The sequence below is a fragment of the Chenopodium album genome, chromosome 10, assembly GCF_948465745.1.
Source record: "Chenopodium album chromosome 10, dcCheAlbu1.1, whole genome shotgun sequence".
Taxonomy (NCBI): domain Eukaryota; kingdom Viridiplantae; phylum Streptophyta; class Magnoliopsida; order Caryophyllales; family Amaranthaceae; genus Chenopodium; species Chenopodium album.
The window spans coordinates 22019128-22045320 of NC_137843.1; the positions used below are offsets into that span (position 1 = coordinate 22019128).

At 33.5% G+C, this 26193-nt stretch overlaps 2 protein-coding genes across 3 annotated transcripts; both read right to left on the reverse strand.

Moving 5' to 3' along the window:
* Positions 1–4919: 4919 nt before the first annotated feature.
* LOC145563796 (uncharacterized) lies at positions 4920–10157 on the reverse strand. Of its 2 annotated transcripts, XM_081624218.1 has the most exons (7): positions 9597–10157; positions 8557–8798; positions 8331–8453; positions 8064–8180; positions 7702–7866; positions 6902–7043; positions 4920–5300 (listed from the first exon to the last, which is right to left on the reverse strand). In XM_081624218.1, exons 1-7 carry the CDS (start codon positions 9946–9948, stop codon positions 5233–5235), a joined length of 1209 nt encoding a protein of 402 aa, XP_081480344.1. In that variant the 5' UTR covers positions 9949–10157; the 3' UTR covers positions 4920–5232. The 2 variants fall into 2 exon arrangements, with proteins under 2 accessions (XP_081480344.1, XP_081480345.1); XM_081624219.1 differs by lacking the exon at positions 7702–7866.
* Positions 10158–15961: 5804 nt separating this feature from the next.
* LOC145563797 (uncharacterized) lies at positions 15962–22161 on the reverse strand. The gene is made up of 7 exons (XM_081624220.1): positions 21487–22161; positions 20422–20685; positions 18315–18831; positions 18023–18222; positions 17809–17921; positions 16370–16510; positions 15962–16283 (listed from the first exon to the last, which is right to left on the reverse strand). The coding sequence occupies exons 1-7, from the start codon at positions 22048–22050 to the stop codon at positions 16214–16216; spliced, it is 1869 nt and encodes a 622-aa protein (XP_081480346.1). The 5' UTR covers positions 22051–22161; the 3' UTR covers positions 15962–16213.
* Between the last annotated feature and the right edge of the window lie 4032 nt (positions 22162–26193).

Below are 26193 nucleotides of genomic sequence, written 5' to 3' on the forward strand. Positions count from 1 at the left end.
ATAGGCTGACACGAATAAACGCAAGACAACAAAAAGCGTCGCAAAATTTGATTATGTGGATAGGAAAAAGCGTCGCTAAAAAACTACATACATTTGGGATAATGCGCGAAATACGTGATTTTGGACGCTTCGTATATTCGTTTGGACAATAAAAAGCGTCGAGAATCTCGACGCTTTTTTGTGTCTCCGAAAAATTTTCGACTCTTGGATTTGCGACGCTTTTTTGCAGCGTCGAGAAATTATTTTTCGACGCTTTTTAGCGTCGAAAAAAGGCCTAAAAAGCGTCCAAAAAACACGCATTTTGTAGTAGTGTGATTTTAGAAGTAGACTAGATGAATTTCATTTCTATTTACTTTAATAAATATTTTATTTACTTTAACTTATTTTGTATCTAATTTTATAATAGAAACTCAAGCTCACTTATCTAAGGATTAAAGATATAAACATGTTGGTAAACTAATACCCTGCTTTTTTTTCAGCAATGTTCGCCCTAGACTGAATAGTTGTCATTGTCCCATGCTCTAATTTGACCCGTGTTTTAGTTTATTTACTTTTTGTATTATTTTATTAACTTCTTATTTGAAAATTTTTACTTTAACCTCATATGCTTCTTTTTAATTTAATTATTTTTCACTTTGTATTGTGGATTATGATTTGGCTATATCTTATCATGATACAAAAATCAATGACTTAGTTTGCTACACTCATATATCACTTTTACCCTGATTTCATTATACATATGCATTTTTAAAAACTTTATTCACTTTTTTTTTAATCTACTTTTGGCATCATTTTATTTACTTTTAGTTTGGTATATTTTGATTTGCTTTTGGACTACTAGCATATTGGCATATTTTGATTTGCTTTTTAGTTACTTTGACTTAATTACTTTATAGTTACTTTGATTTACTTATGAGATATTTTTATTAACTTTAAAGTGTTTTATATTTACTTTTAGAGATAACCTATGTAGGATTCGAACCTACACCTCTATGCATCCCCATAGTGCTCTACCACTTGAGCTAATAGGTTTACTTCAAAGTCTTTTTTATTTACTTTAGATTCTTTTTAATTTACTTTAGATCGAGACTACTTAGAATTATGACCATTCTATGAAATTTGACAATTGCTAGTGGTCAGTAAAAAAGGTTTAAGGGAAAACTATGATTCAAATTCACAATAAAAATATTACTCATACTAAACAACAGTCGTATACACTGACACAAATATTAAAGACGGTATTGTGAAGGATAACCAATATGTTATCCATGAAGAGATTAGGGATAAGCTTGTCAGTGAGTGACTCAGATTGAGGATTGCAAGTATTTTAATCAGATTAATATGAGGTTTTACCTACCCAAGCAGAAGCAGATTGTGCATCACTTCTCTTCACCTTGGTAGAGACTCTGGCAGCATATGCATTATAGTCATAGACATACCTGGTGAAACCTGCAGCTAGCATTATAGGATCTTGTGTTGACGACTCATGAATGGCGTTACTCCTGCTAGTCCAAGAGGCCCATGTCCTATTTGTCTGATAGTACTAATGCATGTATGTAAATCCTTTTTTGTCTTATTTGACTCTTTTTTAAAAAAAATAGTTTCTTGCACAAGTCTGATATGGCCCAATCCAAGAATCCGCAGGTTGTAATATTTATGGATTAATTGGAATATTAATATTGCAAATGTAAGAGGACCTTTTCATCTTTTGATTTTAATTATTGTTAATCTGAACATTTGGAATGGAATTTATTAGTCTAAGATTAAGGTGTATCATGCTAAGATCTTATTACTTTTTTTGTTTTTTTTTAAAGCAAGATCTTATTACTTCAGCCCCCATATGCTGTTAGTAAAACTCTGTTTCTTAAAGAACACGATTGTTGACCACCTCAGGTTGAAGGGATTTTACAACCTCTTTTCCTAAATGTTGGTTTCCCATACAGTTTAATCTTCTAAAGTAAAATCTCTATGTTATGAATGTAGTCTATGCAGATGAGTTTCTACCAGTATATTGCTTACTTTTTTTCACCATAACAGCCACCTATGCATTCAATCTTAGCACCATAACAACCATAATCTTCCCTTATTCATCCCTAATTATAACACCCAAGCTAACCCCCGTACCTTTGAAAATACGCTGCATCAGAATACACAAACTCTAACTCTGAACCTAGTTCCTATCAACCTAGTGAAATCCTACAACTACTTGAAATCGCCCAAGCGATGCTTCCCAGCCCCCAAGCAAATACTACATGAGTAAATTTAACAACAATGATCAGCACAAGAACTTGGTTGCTAATCATATACACATTACAGAATACAGGCAATGCACAGCATGCGGTCCTTAACATACTGTCCTTTGAGGTCCTTTGAATACTGAGCAATTAGTCTACTTTTAAGGATATCTAATTTACTTTAAGAGTAATTTAGTTTACTTATTCAAGGTCAATTAAATGTATTCAAAGATTTCAAACACATGTGCAATGAAACATGGAGAATATTGGACAATTAAGCATCATAAGCTTCACTTAATCCCTATATCTTTCAAATGACCAAGAATCGAGCTCTAAATTTCTAGAAAATCATAAGCTAAAAACATTCAAAAAATCTTATATATTCAATCGCTAAAAACTACTAATCGTAAGAATTCACTCAATTCACATAGATTTGTTTGCAAACTCGCCAAAATTCACATAAAATTGAATGCTAGTGCTTTCAGATCTAAGTGTTTAGGAATTCTAGCAACAAAATCATCGCTATAAGCCTATAACCATTCATAAGCTCAATAATTATAAATAAGAGTTCGAATTTCACTAAAAAGAACCCTAAATTGACAAAAAAAAAAAAAAAAAAAGAATAAAAAAAAGAAATTAACGATGAACCATTGAAATTGAAATTCGTGATTCAAAACAAAAAAAATAAAAAATAAATAAAAGAGAAAAACAAACATCTTACCTCATAACTTGCTTCATTGGAGTCAAGAAAGCTCGAAAGCCGCTTCAATGGAGTAGATTCGAAAGCTGCTTCAATGGAGGATTCAGAGGCAGTCGTAATGGAGGAGAGAGAAAACGCTTGGAGGAGAGAGAAAGTGAGCTAGATCTAAGGTTTGATTTAATCTAAGCCGCTCATCAAGCGCGCATATGATGTAGATCTAACGACCCTAATTAGTTTTCAGTTCCTATTATTCACTTAGTTCTCATTATAACCTAGTCCTATATATATATATATATATATATATATATATATATATATATATATATATTATATATAAGAAGATACAAATACTATAAGGTTTTTTTGTGCATGATTCTTGCTAATAAGTATATGAAGACTATATTCTTTAAAAAAATTCTCAAAGATTAAGTAAATTATATATTGTCATGGTATGTGATATATTATATAATAATATTTATTTATTTATTTGATATAGGTGAAAAAATCAAGTCAACCATGGTATGTGAATAGTACAAAAGTCAAAGTGATGCAAAAAGAAAAAAAAACGGGGGGAGTAAATTAGAAGATGAGGATTTTGTTGCACATGCCAGCATAGTGTCATGGGCGTTATTTGGGTCACTAAGCATCAAGGCATAATCGTGGCTAGGGAGCTTGCCCTTGGTGCCCAACCAAGCACTTCCCCCGATAGAGCTTTATTAAGCCCAGGTAGTAAAATCCCAATGAACACCCAAGTGACGGTAACACAATAATTGTTCATTTGGAGACCCAAATGAAGTCCAAAGGGGCCTTAGTTGGGGGTCCACCGTATTTTGGGTCAAGGAAGACCATGGTGATGTCGGTTTTTCGAGATGAGGTCCCGAAGTACAAGTTTTGGCAGCAGGTTGTCTGGAAAACGCGGGAAGCTTCTAGAAGGTTACGGAGCTATCTACAAGGTTCTTTGGAAGACTATTATTCTAGAGTGGATGACTCTAGAATAATCAAGGAAGGTCTGGTACATCTTAGAAGTCTTCTAGGATCTTCTATGTATGTACACAAGTATGTATAGTTTCCAGAATGTTCTAGGGTAGGCCTTAGCATTCTAGGTAGGAAGTGTTTATGTTCCTTTTGAGGTGGGAACTCTCTAGATTATTGTATTCTAGAACCCTTTATTTGAGGAGGTTAGGAATATTCTAGCTAATCCTTGTAAGTAGGATGGAGCACTACAAATAGGTTCCAAGGCTCATTTGTACATTCAAGTTGAGAACAATACAAAAGGCATTCCAAAAGCACTTGTGTTCTCTTGCAACTCAATCCTTTCCTTCAAACACTTAGAGAGTGTGAGGAAAACCAAGGCATGAGGTTGCCAAGTGAGTGATCGGGCATACTAGCAAGGGTGATAGCTCGTGCGCTCAATTGCCTACGACACTTAGTCGTAAATTTTCAGACTAAGGCACAAAGGGTGAGTGCTTAGTTCAACTAAGGGGGCTTATTAGCACCAAGGGGTCGTGCTAGCAAACATATTCAAGCAGCACAAAAGGTTGTGCTACGTGGGCACAAGGATTAGTGCCAAAGGAGGAAGCCTGACTCGTCTTACGACGAACTGTAAGCGAGTAGCGCATGGTGCGTGACTAGGGAAAAGTAGTCGGCCCGTGACAACAGGGTCTTCAATTGCTTTGTTCCTAACAGCATAGGGTCAACTTCAATTGCTTCGTTCCTACCATCCTTATATTTCGCCTTAAACACACCACTCCTTAACAGCACAACCTAGCTTCTCAATACCAATTTTCCCCATACTCTCCTTGCTAACGCATTAGCAACATGATATGGAGGTTTTATCCAGAAAATGTAACAGGCAAATTGCAGTCTCGAGTATTCAATTTCAGATTGAACAACTTGCGTGATTTGTAACAATTTTCACAACATGCTGAGAGTTCTGAATTTCTATTAAACAAAACATTAACGTGAAGTATGTAAATAGCTGTATATATGCCAAATTTCAAAATTGTAATTTATTCAATATCTATACATTTTAATAAGATTACATACCCAAAGCACTAAACAATAACTATTTTATAAATATGCCAAACTTCGAAACTTAAGGCAGCAACGCAGCTGGTTACTGGCTTAGATGAAGGATATTAACATGTTTTCGCTTTTACTGTTATGTACTTATGTATCAGGTTTATGTACACTAAAACTATGGTGCTATCTATACATACACTGCACATCTTAGCTACATTATCTATCACTCAAGTGTGATCTACCATTCCAGATCTAAAATTTGAGGCCTACTCTAGATCACCCCTCACCACTTCCAGAATCTGTAGACGATAAAGATCCAAACATATGAACAACTAGGCTTCCACCTGCAGCAGAGGATAATTTGTAATAAGCACAACGAGTGAGGTACAACCACCATGATCACTCATACATAGTAACAGAAGATATTCAAGTATAGCGTTGGAAAAACATAGAAGTTTAGATATTAATGCATGAGAGACTGGAACAAACTTGAAAACAAGCGGCTAGGCAAGGAACAAGAGAGGCTTCTACATCAACTTACTACGTTGCTTTATAGGTAATAATGTTAGGACTTTTCCTTTTCCTTATGTTTCTAACATTGACGTTTCCTATCCCTCCGACAAAATCCTTCCAAAGAGAAAACCATAACAAATGCAGAGTAAATTGAAGCATTTATGGTGGTGCCTCCCAATTGGGGGAAACAATAGGTTTGGAAACTACCAGTGAGATACATAGGGGTTCTGTCTGATAAACTAAAAAGCTGATTGAAACTCCTCCAGGTAAGCCATTGAGCTAGTTAATCTCTCTCATATGCAGGCAGATTGTAGCATATCAAAACAATTTTTCTTTTTTGCTGTGCAAATCTGACTGGACAAACCCTACAGTTTCCTCCGAATCAGGTTTCGGATTTAACTTGCAAGCTGATCCGCAGGTCGTTTTCATGGATGGTAAGAGGGTAAGGAGGAGAAAAGTTCCTATTGAACCACACATTCATGTTTCCATGTCCAAAGGTGGTCTAGTGTTCAATCTCTGGGATAGGAATTTGGTTACCCACTTTGAAAAAGAAGTCTATGGTAAGATGATTCAGCCAATCACTGCTATAACTTGAACCATGCCAATTTCGGTGCTCACATTCTTGAGAGATCTTTATTGATAACTATGGAGTAAATGCTACTACCTCCATTTTTAATTAGTTGACACATTTTGACTTAAACACTATTCACACACTCTACTTTGACCGTGTTTTGTGCTTTATACATAATGAAAAATATAGTCATGTAGGATTTTGTTAGATTCTTCCTTATATATATTTGTAAAATATCAACTTTTCATAATTTTTTCTTATCGGTAATTATTGATATTAATGGTTGAGTTTGTGCATTGGCAAAAGTGACTAAAGAAACGTGTCAACTAAAAAGAAATGGAGGAAGTATTATATAATAGCAAAGATCATAAGATTCCTATCAATTATCAATCATTGCCCTGGTCTAAAATGTTTTGGGCACTTCTAGTACTCCCCGCAAAATTTTTTGCAATGGGCAAGCAGTTTTTTAAATGCTTCTAAGTTCTTACAATAGAAAGAATTGATGTAATGAGGATCAATAAAGTTTCCACCTCAGAAATCCAAGCTAGAGGCAGATGCTTAAGTTACAAATGGCTAAATTTGTCCCATTCCAAGTGGGAAGAGAAACGGGGCTCCAATCAAAAGGACAGAAGCATTGGCACTTAGATTTGCATAGGTGTACTTGCAGCACAGATTCACATATTCACTAGAATCTTTGCTCCAGATTTAAGAACAGAATTAAATCTGTAATGAACAGTATTACCACTTCCACTACATCAGCCCAGATAGGTGTTGATTTTCTTTATTTTTTTCTGTTTTTTTGAGGGAAGGGGTTGCATTTGTAATTTACTGTGAGGACTAATAAAATTAGTGATTGCTTACCAAGGATAAGAGCAGCACCAATCCATCCAATAGTGTCCCATCTTTCACCAAGTAGGAACCAAGCAAACCCAGCACCCCAAACAGGTTCCGTTGCATATATAATCGCTGTTTCAGTTGCTGATACATCTCTCATTGCAGCCATCTGCATAACCATATAAATTCAGAAGTTTTTATGTCACAAAAAAATTTTACCTGATGATATGATATCCTAGATGGTCAGCAATACACCAGATTCACAATTTGTTTACTTGTGACCAAAAATAGAAAAAACAAATGCTTGATAGCTCACTATGCAGTGTGCAACTAGATGTATCTTCTATATAACAATACCCAACACTTCCAGATTATTAATGTCAATGCTGAATTGCTGATACCCACTAAAAGCGCAATTTTTACCATTTTCAAAAATAATAAACAAGACATTTTTCTGATTTTATAATCTACTCACACGTAAAATTGTTATCTCAAAAGATTTCACAAGGTTCACTAGACCCAGCACTCTAAAATGCAAAAATTTCCACATCTTACGCTTCTGTCACCACATGACTCTAATTACCATTAACGGATTGAGAAGGTCATCAGCATGCTACCTATATTAGCATAAAGAGCTCTATATCTGTGGTCTGTCAATTAGTTTATGCAACACGTGCTAGATGGCCAAGAAATAATTTCAAGAAGAACAAGAAACAGGAATGTAGTTCATATACAAAGTTAAATAAAGATGTAAGTAGCCAATGCTCATATGAAGGAAAAGAAGTGTAATATAGATCAAACTAAGGTTTAGAGAAGTTTAACTCTACCCATAAACATAACCCGGTTGTTAATACCCCTGTGTATATTGCTGGTATCCAAGGAAAAGAGACCCATGAAGCCCAAAACAAATCCCATGTCCAAGGTCTAAGACTTTCACCAAACCAGCCTTCGAAGAAGAACCAGATCATTGATGATAGTGCAACAACGCATACCTGAGGAAACCTCAGAACTGCTCAGGACACGGGCAAAAAAATCAATATTTTCAATCAACAGATAGTTTTTTTTTTTTTTTTTTTTTTTTTTTTTTTTTTTGGTTACAGATGTAAAGTATTTCTGAACAGGAAATGAACCTCAATTGCCAAAACGTTGAACATGAAAATTCCTTCATGGCTCCTAAAAGTGAACTTACCTCATATCCAAGGAGCGGTATGAAGTTCTCTTTGCCTGTGCATCTTGAAATTCTTTCAGTTCTCAACATATGAATGCCAAAAAAAACTGCACTCAGAATGTTAAATAGATCTCCAACCTGAAAAAAGATTATACTGAGATAGTTAAGATATCAGGCAATGTCATATCATCTAGCACAGAGCTCAGATAATGGTGATTACTAATTTATCTATGATAAGAATGTAATGACATAAAGCATAAAGCACAGACTGGCCTCTCATACACTTACATCAGGTGGGGATCCAGTAGATTCCAGCATAGCAACCCCTACAACCGACATGATGGCACCAAACCATGTAAGAGGTGGAATCACTGATCCCAACATTCCATCAAGCAAAGGAACCACAATCACCTGAGCAGAAGAATGACCAATAAATCAACAAAGAACATCACAATCAATACATTACAATATTTTCAACCAGATGAGGTTTGATATCCGGAATATAGAAGCTTACTGTAAGTATAGAGATAAAAGATGCAGGTCCTGCATCAGATGTAAGTAACCCAAGTGACTGAAAAAGATAACCTAAACTGGCCCATAAACCCAATTCTGCCCCTGACTTGCATACGTGAGCATCATGTCTTGCTTGAAATGCAGCTGGTAGAAAGGGAATAGCTGATAGAGTAAATCTAACAACATTGAAAGTAGCAGGGTCCATAAATTCTTCAACTTCTTTCAGAACTGGAATGTCACTAGCTGCCATAATAATCAAACCATCATTAATAATGTTCAACTGGAAATTACATATTAATAGTATCGTTAAACAACTATAAAAATAAGCAAGCAATTAGAAACATTATGACAGCTATAATATTTCACCATTTTCACTACAAAAGTTTCAATGTAGGCAGCAGTCAAATAGCGCCTCAACTTCTGATTCATAAATAAACCCCTGGGAATCATATAGAAGTTATATCTCTACTCAAAAGCACCTCACAGCGCACCTCACAGCACTTATCACTTCCAAAATTCATAACACCAATTTTAGAGTAACAATCTTTCAAAGGCCATATTTACTGCTGCAAAGACGATTGAAGTTGGTAGGAAAATATCACTCCTCAATATATGAAGGGGCATACATGGACTCTTCATTTCACCTCAAGCACCTATGTCAGACCGTGGACACTCGGACATAGGTATGACACTTAGATACTTCACTTTTCGTTCAAAACCATGGTGTTTTGGCACAAAATAGCTGAGTCGGGCGTTTGGACACATACCCGTGTTGGACATGGGTACCCGAGTCCATGTAACATATGGGTCAATAGTAAAATTAGCCTGGAAAAAGAACTCTACCCTAATCATAAGGGGTTAACTCTCACAAACCCTATCAAAGTAAACTACAATAATATTATCTTAAAAATATAAACTACAATAAGCTTCATAAATAATACCAAATTAACAATCATCACAAAACATTTAAATTTATTTTTTGTGTACCAAAAAAAGAATCAGCAAAATTAAACCAAATATAGAACAGAATTAAGAACACACCATATATAACAGTAATGACATTAAGGAGAATAATGGCGCGAACTTTCTTGGAAGTGAGAAAGATCCTACGCCACAATGATCGCTTTTGAAACAAAGCCCCAAATTCATGGGATTTGATGGGTTGTGAAACCACTATTGCCTTCTCTCGATTACCATTAGCAGAATACTTACAAATGTAGACGAATTTTTTGGATGCATAAGAATTTTTAGAAGAAGATGAACACGAAGAAGAAAATGAAGAGAGAGAAATGAATGAATTTGAGAAAGAAGAGAGTGTAAAATTGGTGTGAGGTTTTGAAATTAACTGCCATGGATGGCTGCTGCTTGAGCTTGATAGTGCAACTGAAACCATTTTTGTTAGATTTTGCTAAATTATTCTCTGCTACTCTTTTGATCGGATCGTTTTTGGTTAAGGATTATTGATTTATGATTTGTAATATTTGATTTTAATTGAATTAATTTGAATGTTGGAGAAAAGAGTCGGATTTGTATGTGGACTTGGATGTGAATTGTGAAAATATCTTCCACTCGGTCTGTATTATTCATCACGTTTTTCTTATTTGGTTTTTTCGGCCATTAATTCAATGTTTCAAACTCTCAATGTCTCCGGCCAAATGTGTGTATTGTTGTGCTCGTATATGGCCAATACAATATGGGTGAAAATGTCAATTTTAGTCAACAGTTCGGTTTCAAGATGGTTAATTGGGTTGTGGGTTGTAATGGGTCGGGTTAAAACAAATTCATATGGTTAATAAATTACTAAATTGGTTCGACTTAGTTACTTTTTTAAAAAAAAAACAAAATAGCAATTCAATTTTTTTTTCAATTTTTTTTTTTTTGTTTGTTTTCAATTTGAGGCTAATAGTCGAATCGGATATATTGGGATAGAAACGAGCTTAATCGGGTTAAAGCAGATATTAAGGTAGATCATAATTGAATTGGATATATTATAAACAAGTTGGGTTACTGAGTAGCAAGTTGGAACAGATTGAGTCATAATTGACTTGGATCATAATTAAATTCAGTCAACAAATAATAGATTGAAACGAGTCGAGTTATAAATTTATTGGATTAATCCAGGTATTAGGTTATAACGAGCCAAATCATAATGCAATTGATGATCGAGTAGTCGTATATGATATCGATTTATGCAATTCAGATTATAAATAGGAAAATTTGTAAATTACCACCCAAATAGAAGACCTGTTTTGAAATTACTATCCGTTAAATTATTTTTTTTCATTTTACCACCCCTTAAATTAAAAATGTATTCTAATTCCCACCCTTTTCAAAATTCCGGTGGATTTTCCGTTTGAGGGCCCCACCTAACGACTATATTGACCTTTTTGACTGATTTTCCCCTAATTTTTCTATTTAAAACAGCTTGTAACTTCAATTCCCATTCCATTTGTTCTTAAATTAGGATTCTTCGCTAACTATAATTGGGGTAAATGGGTAGATTTGGGAATTAGGGTTCTTGGGACAGTTCAAATGGGCGTTTTCAACAATTAGGGTTCTTGTTGCAATTGAATTGTGGTTTTTTTTTATTTAAAATTTGTGTTGATTTGAGTTGAAACTGTTTAATTTTGTTGAATAATTGCTTATGTTTGCAAATGCCAAGTAGCAAAATTTGAGGAAGAACTGTAGTTAAGAGTAGAAGATTTGAGGGAATGAGTAATCATATAAGCGAGAGCTTCACGGTCTTGATGAGAGAGAATGGAGATTATAGTAAGAATCGCAGTTGGAAGGAGATGATTGAGTGAAGAAATTGGGTCATAGAACATTGATAGTTGCAAAAGAAGAGGAGGAAGAAGAAGAAGGGTGAACTTTGCCTTTGTTTTTGCTTTTGTTGAGCTTCATGGTTAGTATTAATGGTGGTAACCGTATGTCTGCAGTGGAGCTTCATGGTTAGAATGGAGCTTTTGTTGATTTGAGTTGAAGCTGTTAAATTTTGTTGAATAATTGCTTATGTCTGCAATTGTGGGGAATCAATCTTCAAACAACAAGTAGCAAAATTTGAGAAAATTTGGTGGAATTTGGTGAAGGGAATGGGAATTGAAGTTGCAAGCTGTTTAAAATAGAAAAATCGGGGGAAAATCAGTCAAAAAGGTTAATATAGCCGTTAGGTGGGCCCTCAAACGAAAATTCCACCGGATTTTTGAAAAAGGTGGGAATCGGAATACTTTTTTAATTTAAGGGGTGATAAAATAAAAAATAAAAAATTATTTAACGGGTGGTAATTTCAAATAGGTCTCCTATTTGGGTGGTAATTTACAAATTTTCCTTATAAATATATAGATTTAGTCGGGTTGTAACGGATTTGTGTTCATATCACGTTATACTTTGTATATGATACATAAGCATGTATAAGTGTTCCAAAACATTTAACATAAAAATAGATAAGCACTCAAATGTATAATGTACAACCGATTGTAGATGAAAGCCTCATTCAATAGCACCATGCCCATTGCCCATTGCCCAATTGATATACTACATTTTTATCACGTCTGATCCCTTGAAGAATTTAAACAATCTCTTTTATATACTAAATTTCTCCTATAATTTCTTACAGAATGAAGGGGTGTCAGTGTGTCACTTAAAGTAATTTAATTTGTTGAGATAGGTCTGTCTATGCACTAGAAGTACTCTTGGAGTCTTGCTTGGTGCCTATACTAAAATATATAGAAAATTATATACTTTCCAATATGCAAATCGATATCTGTATTAAAACGATGATAATCATCTCACTCTTTAGCCTTTAAACACTTAACAGCCAGCATAACATAAAATACATAAGTCAATTGCAGCTGCCCAGCAATTTAAAAGTGGTACCTTGTCAATGATCTCATAGTTATCAGCTTTATTTCAGTGATCGCTGCTAAATACAACCATAAATTGTAACATATGCAAGGTGAGAGCAAAAAACACTTTGATATCACATCCCAATATAAATCAATAAATTTTACATGAGAAGAGTAACTATAAATTGAATAAAAATAGTAAAATTTGTTTACCTAAATAGCAATATGACCATAAATTTGACAGCAGGATTCAAAAGCAGAGGACTTGTGTAGATACTGGAGTGAAAAGCACCTCGTTTGATTGTGTTGGCCGATGGACTTTGATTTGGACCGAAATAACAACAGTGTGGTCTTTTTCTTTTGAAGGATCAAGATTTTGAAGGCGGGAAGCCCAATTGATCTATTAGATCAACAAATTTTATCAATCTATGCTTATTCACTACTTAGTCATGCTTAGTCACTGCTTAGTCATCAAAATAGACAATTTATTCCATTGAAGCTTCAACCTTCCTTCCACCGACACCTCCCACTTCCTTCCACCGACACCACCAATTCCACCGTGCCGACACCATCTGCATCACCTCCTCCTTCCACCGACACCAGGCCATCTGCATCGTCTCCACCTTTCACCGAAACAATAATCTTCTACCGACAACATCAATGCAGCTTCGCCACCAAATTAAACGAAACCCCTATGTTAAAAAGGTGAAATTAAGGGAATGGTTAACCCTAAAGGGAAGGGGTGTTATCCTCCTCCATTAATGTTACCCTTGGAGCTTTAATTTCTGCCAAAAAAATTCGAAAATCGCTATTTTTAAAAAATTAAAGAAAGGACTTCATACTGTGGCCACCACCGACGCCATCTTTCTGGTGGTTGCCGACAACAAGGGCGTCACAGTGGTGGTGGTGGTGGTTATGGTCGTTGCGTTAGGGCATGAAGCTTAGTGTTTATGGTGGTGGTTGGGTTTACCGTTTAACTGGAAAATGGTGATGGTGATTGTGAGTTGGCAATGGTGAATTGGCAATTTTGTCTAATCATGCTTATGCTTTTACCAAATTGTCCAATACTAAATGAAGGAAAAACCTAAAATACCCTTATGATTGACAATTTTTGTTAATCTAGTAGATCAACATGTATTTCCCTATTTTGAAGATTATAAGTATAAGTAGTGAAGCAGAGCAGATCATCACCGAGGTGGTGCAAGGCATCGAAAACATACTTTGAATAGTCCTCAAACTCAGTGGACAACACAACATTCAACCATTGTTTGGTGTCTAAATCATAAGCCTGAATCAATTCCTTTGATTTTCTAATGTAAAAGTAGATAATTCCATCAACAAAAACAATAGGACCGATCCACACTCCGTTAAAATTCTGAACGAGGCATTCCCAGGTAGCATCAGCAGGGTAGTAGGCGTAGATTGAAGAAGCAAATGGGAGGAAGAGGTCCACATGTACAAGGATACAATCGTGCAAAGGATCAGACACAAGCAGAGAAGAAACTTTAAAATTTCTCCTAGAAAAAGGAATTGGCTTTGGTAAGGGATCCCATGTGTTATTCATGGGATCAAAAACCTCGCCGAAGCAAGCCCATTTTGCACTTCTAAAGACATACAGCTTGCCACAAAGAGCGCCGCAATTTGGGAAATTCTTATGCTCTACGAAAAGAGGACCTTTTTTCCAACCCATCTGAGGGTTAGATAAATCGAAATAAGACATGCCCTCGTAAAATTCAACTATATCATTTACTCCTTTATAATGGGAAAAGTAATACGAGTAATCTGGGTTTAGACTTCCAATTCGGGGCTTGTCGAGGGTGTAAATCACTGAACCTGTCGAGAAAATTGTGCCGATTCCAGCATCCCCTAAGAGAGTAAATGAAGTTTTTGACAACTCACCACTATCTACATCCAATATCTGGAATTCACTATAGGAGGAAACACATATTAAGACTGATTTGTTTTTCTTCGCACTGTGCACCACCCGTAATAATACCTTCTTCTTTAACGAACACTTTTTCACATACTCATCACCCATTATTTCTCTGAGTAGTCTTTAACAGAGAGAAAGAGAAGGAGGGAGAAAGATCACAAGTGTTTTAAAAACTGAGATTAGGGTTTTTACAAAGAACGGTTCCTTAGAAATTGTATTTTTAACCCCTTATAAATCACTAAAAAAATAAAAGCTTTTTAACAACTAAGTTTGGCAACAGATTTTTAGAACATTGCTAAATAGCAACGAATATAATTTTTTTCATTACCTAATTAAAAGCGAGATTTTTTGCTTTAGTTTTTTAATAATCAATGGCTACATGTTTTTGATTTGTTGTTGTTTAAAACAAATTGTCTTACTAGTTGTTACTAGATGGCATCATATTTTTCTCTTGTTGTCATATAGTAACAAACTATGGCAACAAATATTTTATTTGTATTGATTTAGAACTAAACAAAAGCAATGAATTTTTGAATCGTTTCCATTAGAAACAAGTCGTCTAAACTATTGTTGCTAGATGATAACGTATTTTTTTATTTGTTGTCATTGGAAACAAGTGTTACATTTAGTTGTTAATTTATATGTAGGCCACTTTTTGCAGCTATTATGTATAAAATTATTTGAAGACACTCTTCTTATTATTTGTTGCTATAATGACATCAAATAGAGACTGATTTCAGTTTCGTCTCTAATTTAGAGACGGATTTTTTATTTCGTCCCTAATTTAGAGACCAAATTTTTCAATTTCGTCTCTAATATTTCGTTCACTTATTATAAATTATATGCATAGAAATAAACAAATAGTACTTGGTATAGTTGGTAAGAGATTCACCATGTGACTTTAAGGTCACAAGTTCGACCCCTACCAACTGAGATTCTTGAGACTGGGGATTCAAAGAACCTTACGTGCAAAGTTGAGCTAAGTTGATAGCAACCAATATTTATAATTTGTTGCTATTTTTATGAACCAACTTTAATACTTTGTTGTTATTTTTAGGAACTAACATTAATAATTTGTTGCTATTTTAGGAACTAACATTAATAATTTGTTGCTAATTTTAGCAACAACCAATGGTAATCTGCTGCCAAGTTGGCAACGAATGCACCAAAAACAGCAACCATCGTAGAAACTATATTTAAATGGATGCAACATTGCAACTGGTAGCCAAAATCCCATGGCAACAAGCCTTTTAGCAACAACAAATTTTCGTTTCCAACCTGTTGCTAAATAGAGTTGGCAACGAATTTTTGGCGAATAGCAACAAATTTTAGTTGATGCTATATAGACTTAATTTTGTAGTGAATCTATATACGGGATTATACATTAGGGTAGCTAACGTTGCGATGCGCACCATATATAACTAGCCATGTCAGGAAAACTCTTGATTTAGCCTTAAAATTTATATTATAACTTTTGTTGTGGTAGGATTAATGAGAAAAATTATATAAACAAATATTTTTAGAGGAATAATATAAGTACACCTATTCACAAAAAAAAAAAAAAAAAAAAAAAAAAAAAAAAAAAAAAACTCTGTAAAAAATAAAATTATAACATAAGTACACTTCTTAAGAGTTTGAAAAAAGAGGCAATTAACATTAATAAGTGTGAATAAGTAAATAAACATTTTAAAGAATATATTTGTCCAAACACTATTTATAAATCATGTTAATTCAAACTTTTTTAATGGTAACATTTACGTTATTCCTTGTGTCAATACTACATCTTAATTAGGTTTATATGTACAAATACATGACATAGGGTGAATGCTATATACACCAGCCATAGCTTAGGCTTCTAACTAATGTTTCTTTTGCATAAGGTTTTATCTCCTTATATAAGACTCAATTTGAGATAAATCAACATTTTTATCTAATCCGCTATCAACAAGAAACCTGAAAGAAAAAAATAAACGCAATTAGTAAATAGCTTATAATGAGGCAAGGAGAAGTGAAAATGTTGGTCAAGTAAGGTTTCATACTTATCCATAAAGATATTAGTCATGGATCGGCAACCTCCAGGAATAGACGATTGCATGTTCACTGCAATGTTTGGATTATGAACACTCTGCCTCAAGTGCACCCAACCTTGTTCATTTTCCTCCTTATCCAATACCTTCACCCTGCAATGTTTATTTTGTCATTTGTTTTACAAAAGTTCACAACAAAAAGGTTGTAACCTCAACCCTCACGGTTTTTTTGGTCCAGTATTTGCAGGTCAGATACTTTAAAAGTGAGGGGGAAAGAGTAAAGGATCCCTACTCTTAAAGTGCCACTAGTGGGGATTGAACCCCCAACCTCAAAGTTAGAAGGTAGAATCCTTACCACAAAACCAATTTTGGTAGACAATACCAATCTTAGCTTGATTCGCAACTGCCAAATTAGGCACTCTTGGTAATACCAATGTATATGTATCTATATAATTTTCATTTTTATACTCAAATAGTCAAAAGTGGAACTTTCCACTAAATCTTACTTTTTCATGTTTTCAAATTACTACTATGATCGGGAAGATGGAAAAAAAAAATGGAAATCGTATGTTGAGATCCAAAGAGAAATGAAGAAGTATGAAAGAAAGCCCCTACTCCTAAGGGAAAAGACTTTATACAAATTGAGAATCATACACACTTCACAGTAACTAAGGGGGCGTTTGGTTCAAACAATGGTACGGGTTTGGAATGAGGAATGAAACCTAGGTGGTATGGGATTGGAACTTGATACTTGATTTCATGTGTTTGGCTTTTATCTAGGAATGATAGTTTTTCTTTAATTTTAAACCTAAAGGTATGGGTATGAGCCATACCCACCTCCCCCCTTGGATTTCTAAAACCCATACCTTGGGGGTTTGAGGTATGGGTTTGAAAAATGAAATTTCAAGAAACAAACACAAGGTATGGGTTTTGGTCATTCCAAACCCATACCTTATACCTAATTTGCTTGAACCAAACACCCCCTAAAAGAGATGAAAATGTAGAGATAATGTGACCCTTTTAACAAAATAATTCTAAGTTAAAAACAACCCCAATTGATTGCACCCCGACTATTTTGATATTTTTTTCTAATAAAAGAATAAAAATAGTTAAATAGTGGAACAATATAAGATTCTTGTAATGTCTACTCCAGCAAAAACTCAAGTTATTCTTGTAATCTTGTTTAAAAAAAAAAAAGTTATTCTTATAATCTTACAAGTTTGTTAATAGTTTTAATTGTAATTGTAAATGTAAAATTTATCTTAACCACTGCATTCATTTCATAGTTTAGATTATAGCCTTATAAGATGCAATGTCAATAATATTCAATAAACAACATTCAATTGCAATATGAAATATCCAATTTCCCATCATACTCTTGTCACAAATTCCAAATTTAGTCTTATATGAGTACATGCTAGATATGCAACGATAAGATTTGAAAGTAATACCTGTACATATGAGCATCAATAGCTGTTGGATTTTCGTTCAAGTCTACAAGGCAACCTTCGCCGACCCAACAATCTCCACACGAATCAAGCACCCAACCCTCTATTTTATCATCCTGATTGCATATTCATATATCAAACAACAATTAGTATTGATTAAAACCATCACTAACAACTTAACAAGTTAAGCATGATTTTTTAATTTGTTACTTCATACCTCCACATATTTTCGAAAAGTTTCAATGACTTCAACTGCCTTTGTCTTAGCATATCTTGGCTCTGCAACAACATCCATTCTTAGCTCCACAAAATCTACAGGATCTTCAAGGTCTTTGATGAGGCTTCCTATTCCTTCACTTGATCCCGAAAGCCTCATACGAATCATCTCAATAATGATCTTTACAACCATATAAGCACCTAACATACAATAACAATGTTAGTTATCATGCAAAACAATGACTAACAAATAATGCTCAAGTTATTAAGCAATACATCAATCAGTTAATTACCATCGTCGAGAAAGTAGTTCTCCTTAAGAGCACCATGCCCGGAAGTCTCCATCATTAGATGAGTCTCAATGCCGTCTTTATTCAACTGAACACCCTTATCAATAACATTCCTATACCCAACTCTATATAAACAATGCTTTCCTCCACGATTAGTGATGAACCTGGACAGCCCAATGCTAGTCCGAGCATCAGTCACAATGGTTGTTTCAGGATGCTCTTTAAGCACAATAGCAGACATTAGTGCTATCAACTTGTCACCGTTGATGGGGTTCCCTTTGTTGTCAACTAAACCACTACGATCAACATCAGTGTCAAAGACAATTCCAATGTCAGCCGAGTTTTCTAGGACTGCTGCTCTTGTGAAGGCCATGGCTGTTTTGTCCTCAGGGTTAGGAATGTGGTTAGGGAACATTCCATCAGGGTTGAGATGTAGTGATCCAAAAGTGTCTGCTCCAAGTTTGTCTAGCACATCATATGTGAAAAATCCTCCTGAACCATTTCCAGCATTTACAATGATCTGCAATATATTCAAGTTTTTTCATGTAAATATGATTAGGAAAATTTGTTGAAAACTATCTTATAAAAATCAAATTTTGTTGAAAACCATCTTATAAATTTTTTTTTGTCAAAGTACACCTGTTTTAAAATTTTTTTTGTTGAATCCCACCACTTTTCGGATTTCGACTATCGATTGACATTTCCGGCGTTAATTAACATGTGCACCTCATGTGACCTACTTAACCCCACTTTTCTATTATTTTTCCCCCCTTTTCCTTTCATTCATTCCCCCTTCGTTACTTACATTTCCATGCAATTATATAAAAGGCTATAAAAACCAAAGTATGATGAAGAGGATTGACGAAAAGGGGAATGAATGGAGGGAAAGGGGGGATAAAAGAAAAGTAGAGTTAAGTGGGTCACGTGAGGTGCGCATGTTTAGTCAACGTCAGAAATGTAAGTAATTAGTCGGAACCCGAAGAAATGGTGGGACTTAACAAAAAAAATTTTAAAACAGGTGTGCCTTGACAAAAAAATTGTTAAAAGAGGTTTGTTTTGACAAAGAAAAAATTTATAAGATGATATTCAACAAAATTTGATTTTTATAAGATGGTTTTTAACAAATTTTCCATATGATTAATTATGGTTATTGATTTGGAATATTTATCCTCTTAATTCACAATTTTCTTTTATGAAATACAAGTACGTTGTAATGTATTATGTATATATACTCATTCAAAATTGATTTATTGTACTTCTATTCAACTATGGAGTAATGAAAATAAAATCGAATAATTTTATGGGATTCTAGTCCTTATATCATGTGAAAAGAACAAGTCCTTAGTCTTTTTATTTCATATAATGAAAAACTTGACTCAAATTAAGATAAAGACGCGTATAGACATGGAAGTAGACTTTTGTTTTTTTTCTTGATTCAGAATACTATATAAATGTCTATTATAAATTTAGCGTGTTTTGTATGCAGCTGGCCACACCACGTGACTGTTTGTTAAAAAATAAAGTAATCCTATACCACTATTCGAGTTAGCTTCTATAATACTAATTAGGTAATCCCTACAACAATAACAAAATAAATCCTGTAAGATTAACTATAAAACCCCTATAACACTAACGAAGTAACTTTATCACACGGTCTGGCCGCTACATATAAGAATTTGAGTCACAATTTTTTTTATTTTATTATATTTTTTTTCCTGTAATTAGCTAGAGGACCAAATAATTGGCTCAATATATCATACAAATTGTGTGGTCCGTGTTCCTAAGCTAGTGTAGCATGTGTAGAACTTGCATTATCTACAATCGACAGTAGCATGCAAATGTGCGAACCATATAAATTGTCATACCACAAACAACAAATAAATTGTCATATCCACAAACACTTGAAATAGCAAGGTTATGTATCATATTTATTATTTAACTCATTTTAAAACTAGCTTATAGGTAAGTTTTAGGTAAGGAAAAGGGCCCACCCGAGATAATAAGGGAAAATCTCCCAAGTGAACTTGACGATGTTTTTAACTCTAGCCTATTAAATGTTTGGAAGTTGGAGAGCTAGCTAAAGAAAAATGAAAAGGTTAAAAGTTAGTACCTGAAAGCCTTGGAGAGGTGTGTCGTAATGAGTAGGATGGTTGATTCTCTCCTTGATAATGTCTCGGAGATGGCTAGCATAAGCACTCATGAGATTTACTTTAATTGGAGGATTGTTTAAAGTCAAGGAAACCTTGGCTTGCCTATTAGCATACTTGCGGGCAGCTCTGTCACATAGCTCTTCCACCTCTAGAGAAGTAAGCCCTCCTCTTTTTGTGAAAAATTTTAAACCGTTTCTAGTGTATGGTAAATGTGATGCTGTCATCTGCAACATAAATACCATATAGATCGTGTTAACTGAAATTTATGCACGAGTCATTTAATTTCAACAATCTAGATTATAAATGGTACTAAAGAGTAGGTCAATCTATCCTAGGTTAGCGGATAATGCCCCTATAAGGGGAGAGGGGAGGATAAGATAATACACACGTCCAAAGTGTCATTAGTGGAAATTAGAGATACTTTTTTTAACTCTAAACCAATCAAGTACTACTTATTTTGTTGTTTATTTATTCAACTATGATTAAATGTTAAATATGATAAGTAGTTAAAAAATAGAAGATATCACCCCAAAATATAGACATATATTATCATACTCACAAGTTAAGTTTGAAAGTGTTTCATACAAGATTTGGTCACTCCTTTCAAAATATAGCTTTTCTATGATGAAACTAGCTACAATTTAATTTTTAGTTGAAAAAATGAACAACAACAAAAGGAAAATGCACTTCAAAAGAATATTGTAGCTAGCTTGTTATATTTTAAAGATTTTTATTAAACATATGTTTTAGAAATCAAAACCCAAGTAGCTTTTTAAGGCTATATTACAAAAAGCAATCTGTATATTTTTATCAATTTTAAAATCAACGTCGATACATAAATTTGCATATAATTTATACGAGTATAAATTAGATATATATAATGTCAATTAACGTAGCAATAAATTCTAGATATCACAACTTATAACTTTTAGTATACTAATATTAATTAAATTAGTTACGAAATATATGATGTTAATTAACGTGACAATAAATTCCGAATAAAAGACATACATAATTGTATTTACCATGATAGAGCCATGATAAGAAAAATCAGGCAAAACAGTGCTCATAAAACAAGCTGGTGTAGTAGCAAGACCCATGTCAAAACTCAGACAACTAGCTCTAGCAAGACCAGCAAACACAGCCACACTCAACACCGCACCCGTAACTCGAGGATCTCTTCCTAGTGACACCTTAACAACATCCACAACTTCATTCTCCTCCTCACCATCTCTTAACTTTGATATCAACCACTCTCCAAAACTCTCCGCGATAGCCTCCACAGCAGGCGGCGTAAGGTCAACTGATCGACCCTTTTCACCCTCCAATGCTACCCCTCGAATGTCCGACCCATTCTGAAGCCTCTTTATTCTTTCTATATCCTCATCATTGGTCAGCACATCCGACGACAGAGAAGGAGGTGCACTCGACGAAGATCTAACAAAAATGGCATTGCTTCGAGGAGGGAAGGATGGTAAGTTAAGGTTTATTATGGTTTGCAATGGTTTATTCCTCTCTGGTAGCCATGGGAAATGGAGTTTATTCGCGTTGCGATTTAGTGTGAGAGTTGGAGAAGATGTACAAGCCATGAATATTGATATAAGAAGAAAAGTTGTATGTATTTTTAAACAAGCTAAGCCACCTGGAAACGAAGCTAGAAGTTATGATACTAATATCTTTGAAGAAATCAAATGAGATATTGACCAATTAAACCAGAACCTTACAATATTTGAGTTACTATCCATTAAACGTGCAAATATCTTGAGGTAAACTGACAAAACTATTCAGATTTTTTGCTCTCTTTCATATCCACGGATTTGTAATAATTTGCAAGCTTATGGCTTTGCTCTTGTTTTCCCTTTTGTTTTCTTCTCAGCAATATGACAAGCATAATTTTGACATATTATTTGAGAGCATATGCACAAAAGAAGGACTTGGAGAGAAAAAAACGAGCATGTGCTATGTACTCGGGTAGTGTAAAAAAATAAAAAAAAATAAATAAATAAATAAAACTATTTTATAACATGATTTTATTTATAAAAAAATGGAAAATGATAAATATAGCCAATATTGAGGAAATAATAACATTAATTACACCGATCTGCGTGTGATTTAGAAAGTATAAAAAATGCTTATATATAGCCATAAGAGCATCTCCAATGGCAAGCTACAATACTTTGTAGCTTGCTTTTCCACATTAATTTTTAAGTTAATACATTTTTTAGCAATAAAGTGTTCCAATGGTAAGTTACAACATCTTTTAGTTTGTAAAAAATAAATTTTACAAAATAAATAAATAATTATACACATGTTACAATATGAGTGGAGTTTATTCGTCTCTTTTTCAATCAAGCATGTAGCTTGTTTGAGCTACAATTGCTAGCATGTTGCTCAATTTTTTGTTCTCCAATAGTAAGCAGGTAGCTAGGAATTTTATTTATATTGCAAGCAAGTCCTTACAATTAAACCATTGGAGAAGCTCTGGGCTACATATATTATTACCTAATATATATCATACAACTAATATATAAAGCTAAACTTTTAGCCAGGTCACGAGGCAGTGACACTTGACATTCTAATTTTTCGCCAAGTGTCACGCCAAATTGGATAGATTTAAATAGGCTTCACAAGATAAAAAAAAAGTTGGTTTAGAATTCTATTTGGATAGAATTTTAGGATAAAATTGTTAGTTTCAAGTTTTATTTTCGATAAAATACCAATATTTCAGAGTACAAATTGAATTATAATTTTATTCAAAAAAAAATTATTAGATTATAATTCTCAAAAATTATCATATAAATTTAATTTTTATATCATAATATTTTTTGGAGCAAAGGAAGAGTTCAAATCGTAAAACATCCATTTATAATATATATACTAATCGGTTAAAATAATATACTTCATAATCTAATAGAATTTTATCACTGTGTAAACCTGTCAATTAGGGTCGAGTCATGAATCATCTCGGATTGAGACATTTCAGGTTACGAGTCAAGAAATGTTCAACCCTTGCCCAAAGTTTTGGGTTCGGGTCAACCCAACGAGCATTGAACATTTATTTTATTTTTTTGCTAATTTTGTATTTTTTTTAATGTATTAAATCGAACATTTCCACCAACATTATTATTAGTCATTACATGCGTACTAGATAACAAATCGTCACAAAAGCACATCAATTCTTATAATTTTGTATCAACGATATATTTTAAGATTTGACATATAGATTAAAAACTTATCTTAAAATTCAATAAACAACCCGGGTATCGCACGGGGCACAAAACTAGTGTATATATATATATATATATATATATATATATATATATATATATATATATATATATATATATATATATATATATATATATATATATATATATATAGGGTCGGGATCCGGTGAGAACCACCCTCTATGTGAGAACCCATCCCTTATGTGAGGACAAATTACAGCCGCTAGATTTGATAAAATTCAACCGCTGAGATTATATCCTGCCTAACTAACTAACCTTCAACCTCTACTATATCTCTCTCCTCTATTCTGTCTTCAAATCAAAGCTCATCAATAGCGATTTACTCATCAATGGAGATTCACCGAGTATGCTCTTCTTTCGGCAAATTTTAACAATTTCTTTCTGCAAATTTGAATGATTTCTTTTTGCAAATTTCAACAACTCTTTCTGCAAATTTCAACGGTCGCAATTTCATCAATCATTGAGGTTTGTTCGTACTTTTAATTTTTAATTGCATGTTAATGTTCAAAATATTTTGATTTTACATCTCTGAAAATTTTGGAATTGTATGTTAATTTTCGAATTGAATTACATGTTAATTTTTGAATTGCATTAATCGAATTAAATGTTCAATTGAATCAATTATTTGATTGAATTGAATCAATTATTTAGGTTTGATTAATTTGATAGAGATTGTAATGATGTCAGGATAAAATTATGATCAAAAATTAAGAAATGTTCTGATATTTTCAATTGAATGCTCTTATTATGTTGTTAGTTGAATGTTGTTATATGTTCTTATTTTCAATCAAATTTAAAATGAGCAAATATTAATTACATTCACAATTAATTCAAGGATCTATAAGTACTCAGTTTTACAGAATATGCACAACAATGCATTTTTCTTTTCCAAATATAGGAGCAAAAATAATTAAAATGAGCAAATATAATCAAAATGAGCAAACATATTCCCCCTCCTCTTTCTGCTTGAAATCTGATTTCAAAAACTGATTTCAGTTCTAATTTTAGATTCTGAAATTATTGTGTTTGTGTGTATGTGTGGGTGTGTGTGTGTGTGTGTGTAAGTGTGTATCTGTGTTTGTGTGTGTGTAAGTTTGTTTAAGAATATGATTTCAGTTCTAATTATTGACAGTGTGTGTGTGTGTTTAAGTGTGTGTGTGCTTAAGTGTGTTCTATTTTGTGGTATTGACATAAATGATGAGCAACAACGAACAAGTTGAGAGTCAATCAAGTGTCATCACAAATGTGCCAACTACTCCTACAATAATAGTTTCTCCTAAAGTAGCACCTTTGATCACTCCTGGAGGAACAAAAGAATGGCATTCAATATGCCCCAATGAGTTGAAACCAGCTATAGGGATGAAGTTTAACAATCTTGAAGAGGGCCTTGAATTTTATAAAGGCTATGCATTTGCTTTTGGTTTCAATACAAGGAAGTATACAACTAAAAGACAAAAAAAAAAGCAAAGAATTGAAATCATAGTATATCTTGTGCAATAAGGAAGGATACAAAGAGAAAAGAAAGACTACTGTAGAAAAAGATTTAAATAACAAGGAAGGGGAAAACAATGAAGAAAAACCTTTAATCAAAAGGAAAAGACTCGTTACTCGTGTTGGGTGCAAGGCACATATTGTCCTAAAGCATTGTGATGATAACACATTCATAGTGACACAATTTCATGAGGGACATACTCATGCACTTTATACACCTAGTTGCAATCTATTCCAAAAAGAATGAAGGAAAATGAACATTTTACACAAAAAATAATTGTGAATAATTCTAAGATAACACTTTCAAATTCTCTTATGTTTCATGAATTCTCTGTATGTTCTAATAATTTTTTGGTCATTTGCCAAATGAGCATTGAATTGTTTCATGAATTCTCTGCAAATTCTAATAAAAGTTGTTTGCTCATTTGACAAATGAGCATATAATTTATTTTCTCATTTGACAAATGAGCATTGAATTGTTTTCTCATTTGAAAAATGAGCATTGAATTGTTTGCTCATTTTAAAAATGACCATTGAATTATATGCTCATGTGACAAACTGTTTTGTTCTTTAAATAGGTGAATATTGGTCTCGTTACAACTTTTCGAATGATGAAAGAAATTGTTGTAGGATATGAAAACATTGGTGCATCTAAGGAAGATATCAAAAATTTTCATAGAGATTTAAAAGCATACATTCAAGGAAGCGATGTTCAAATGTTCGTGGATAATTTTACTAACAAAAAGCTAATGTGGAGCACTTTTTTCTTTGATTTTGAGATGGATGAAGATTATTGCCTTTGTAGAGCATTGTGGGCAAACCCCCTTTGTAAAAAGAGTTATGCTCTATTTGGTGATATGATATCCTTTGATACCACATACCAAACCAATAGGTAATTCATTTATGTGTTATTACTATGGCTTAAATTAATGACTTTGTTTTAAACAAAATTACTGTAGTTTAATTGCTCATTACTTCTATGTGAAAATTGCT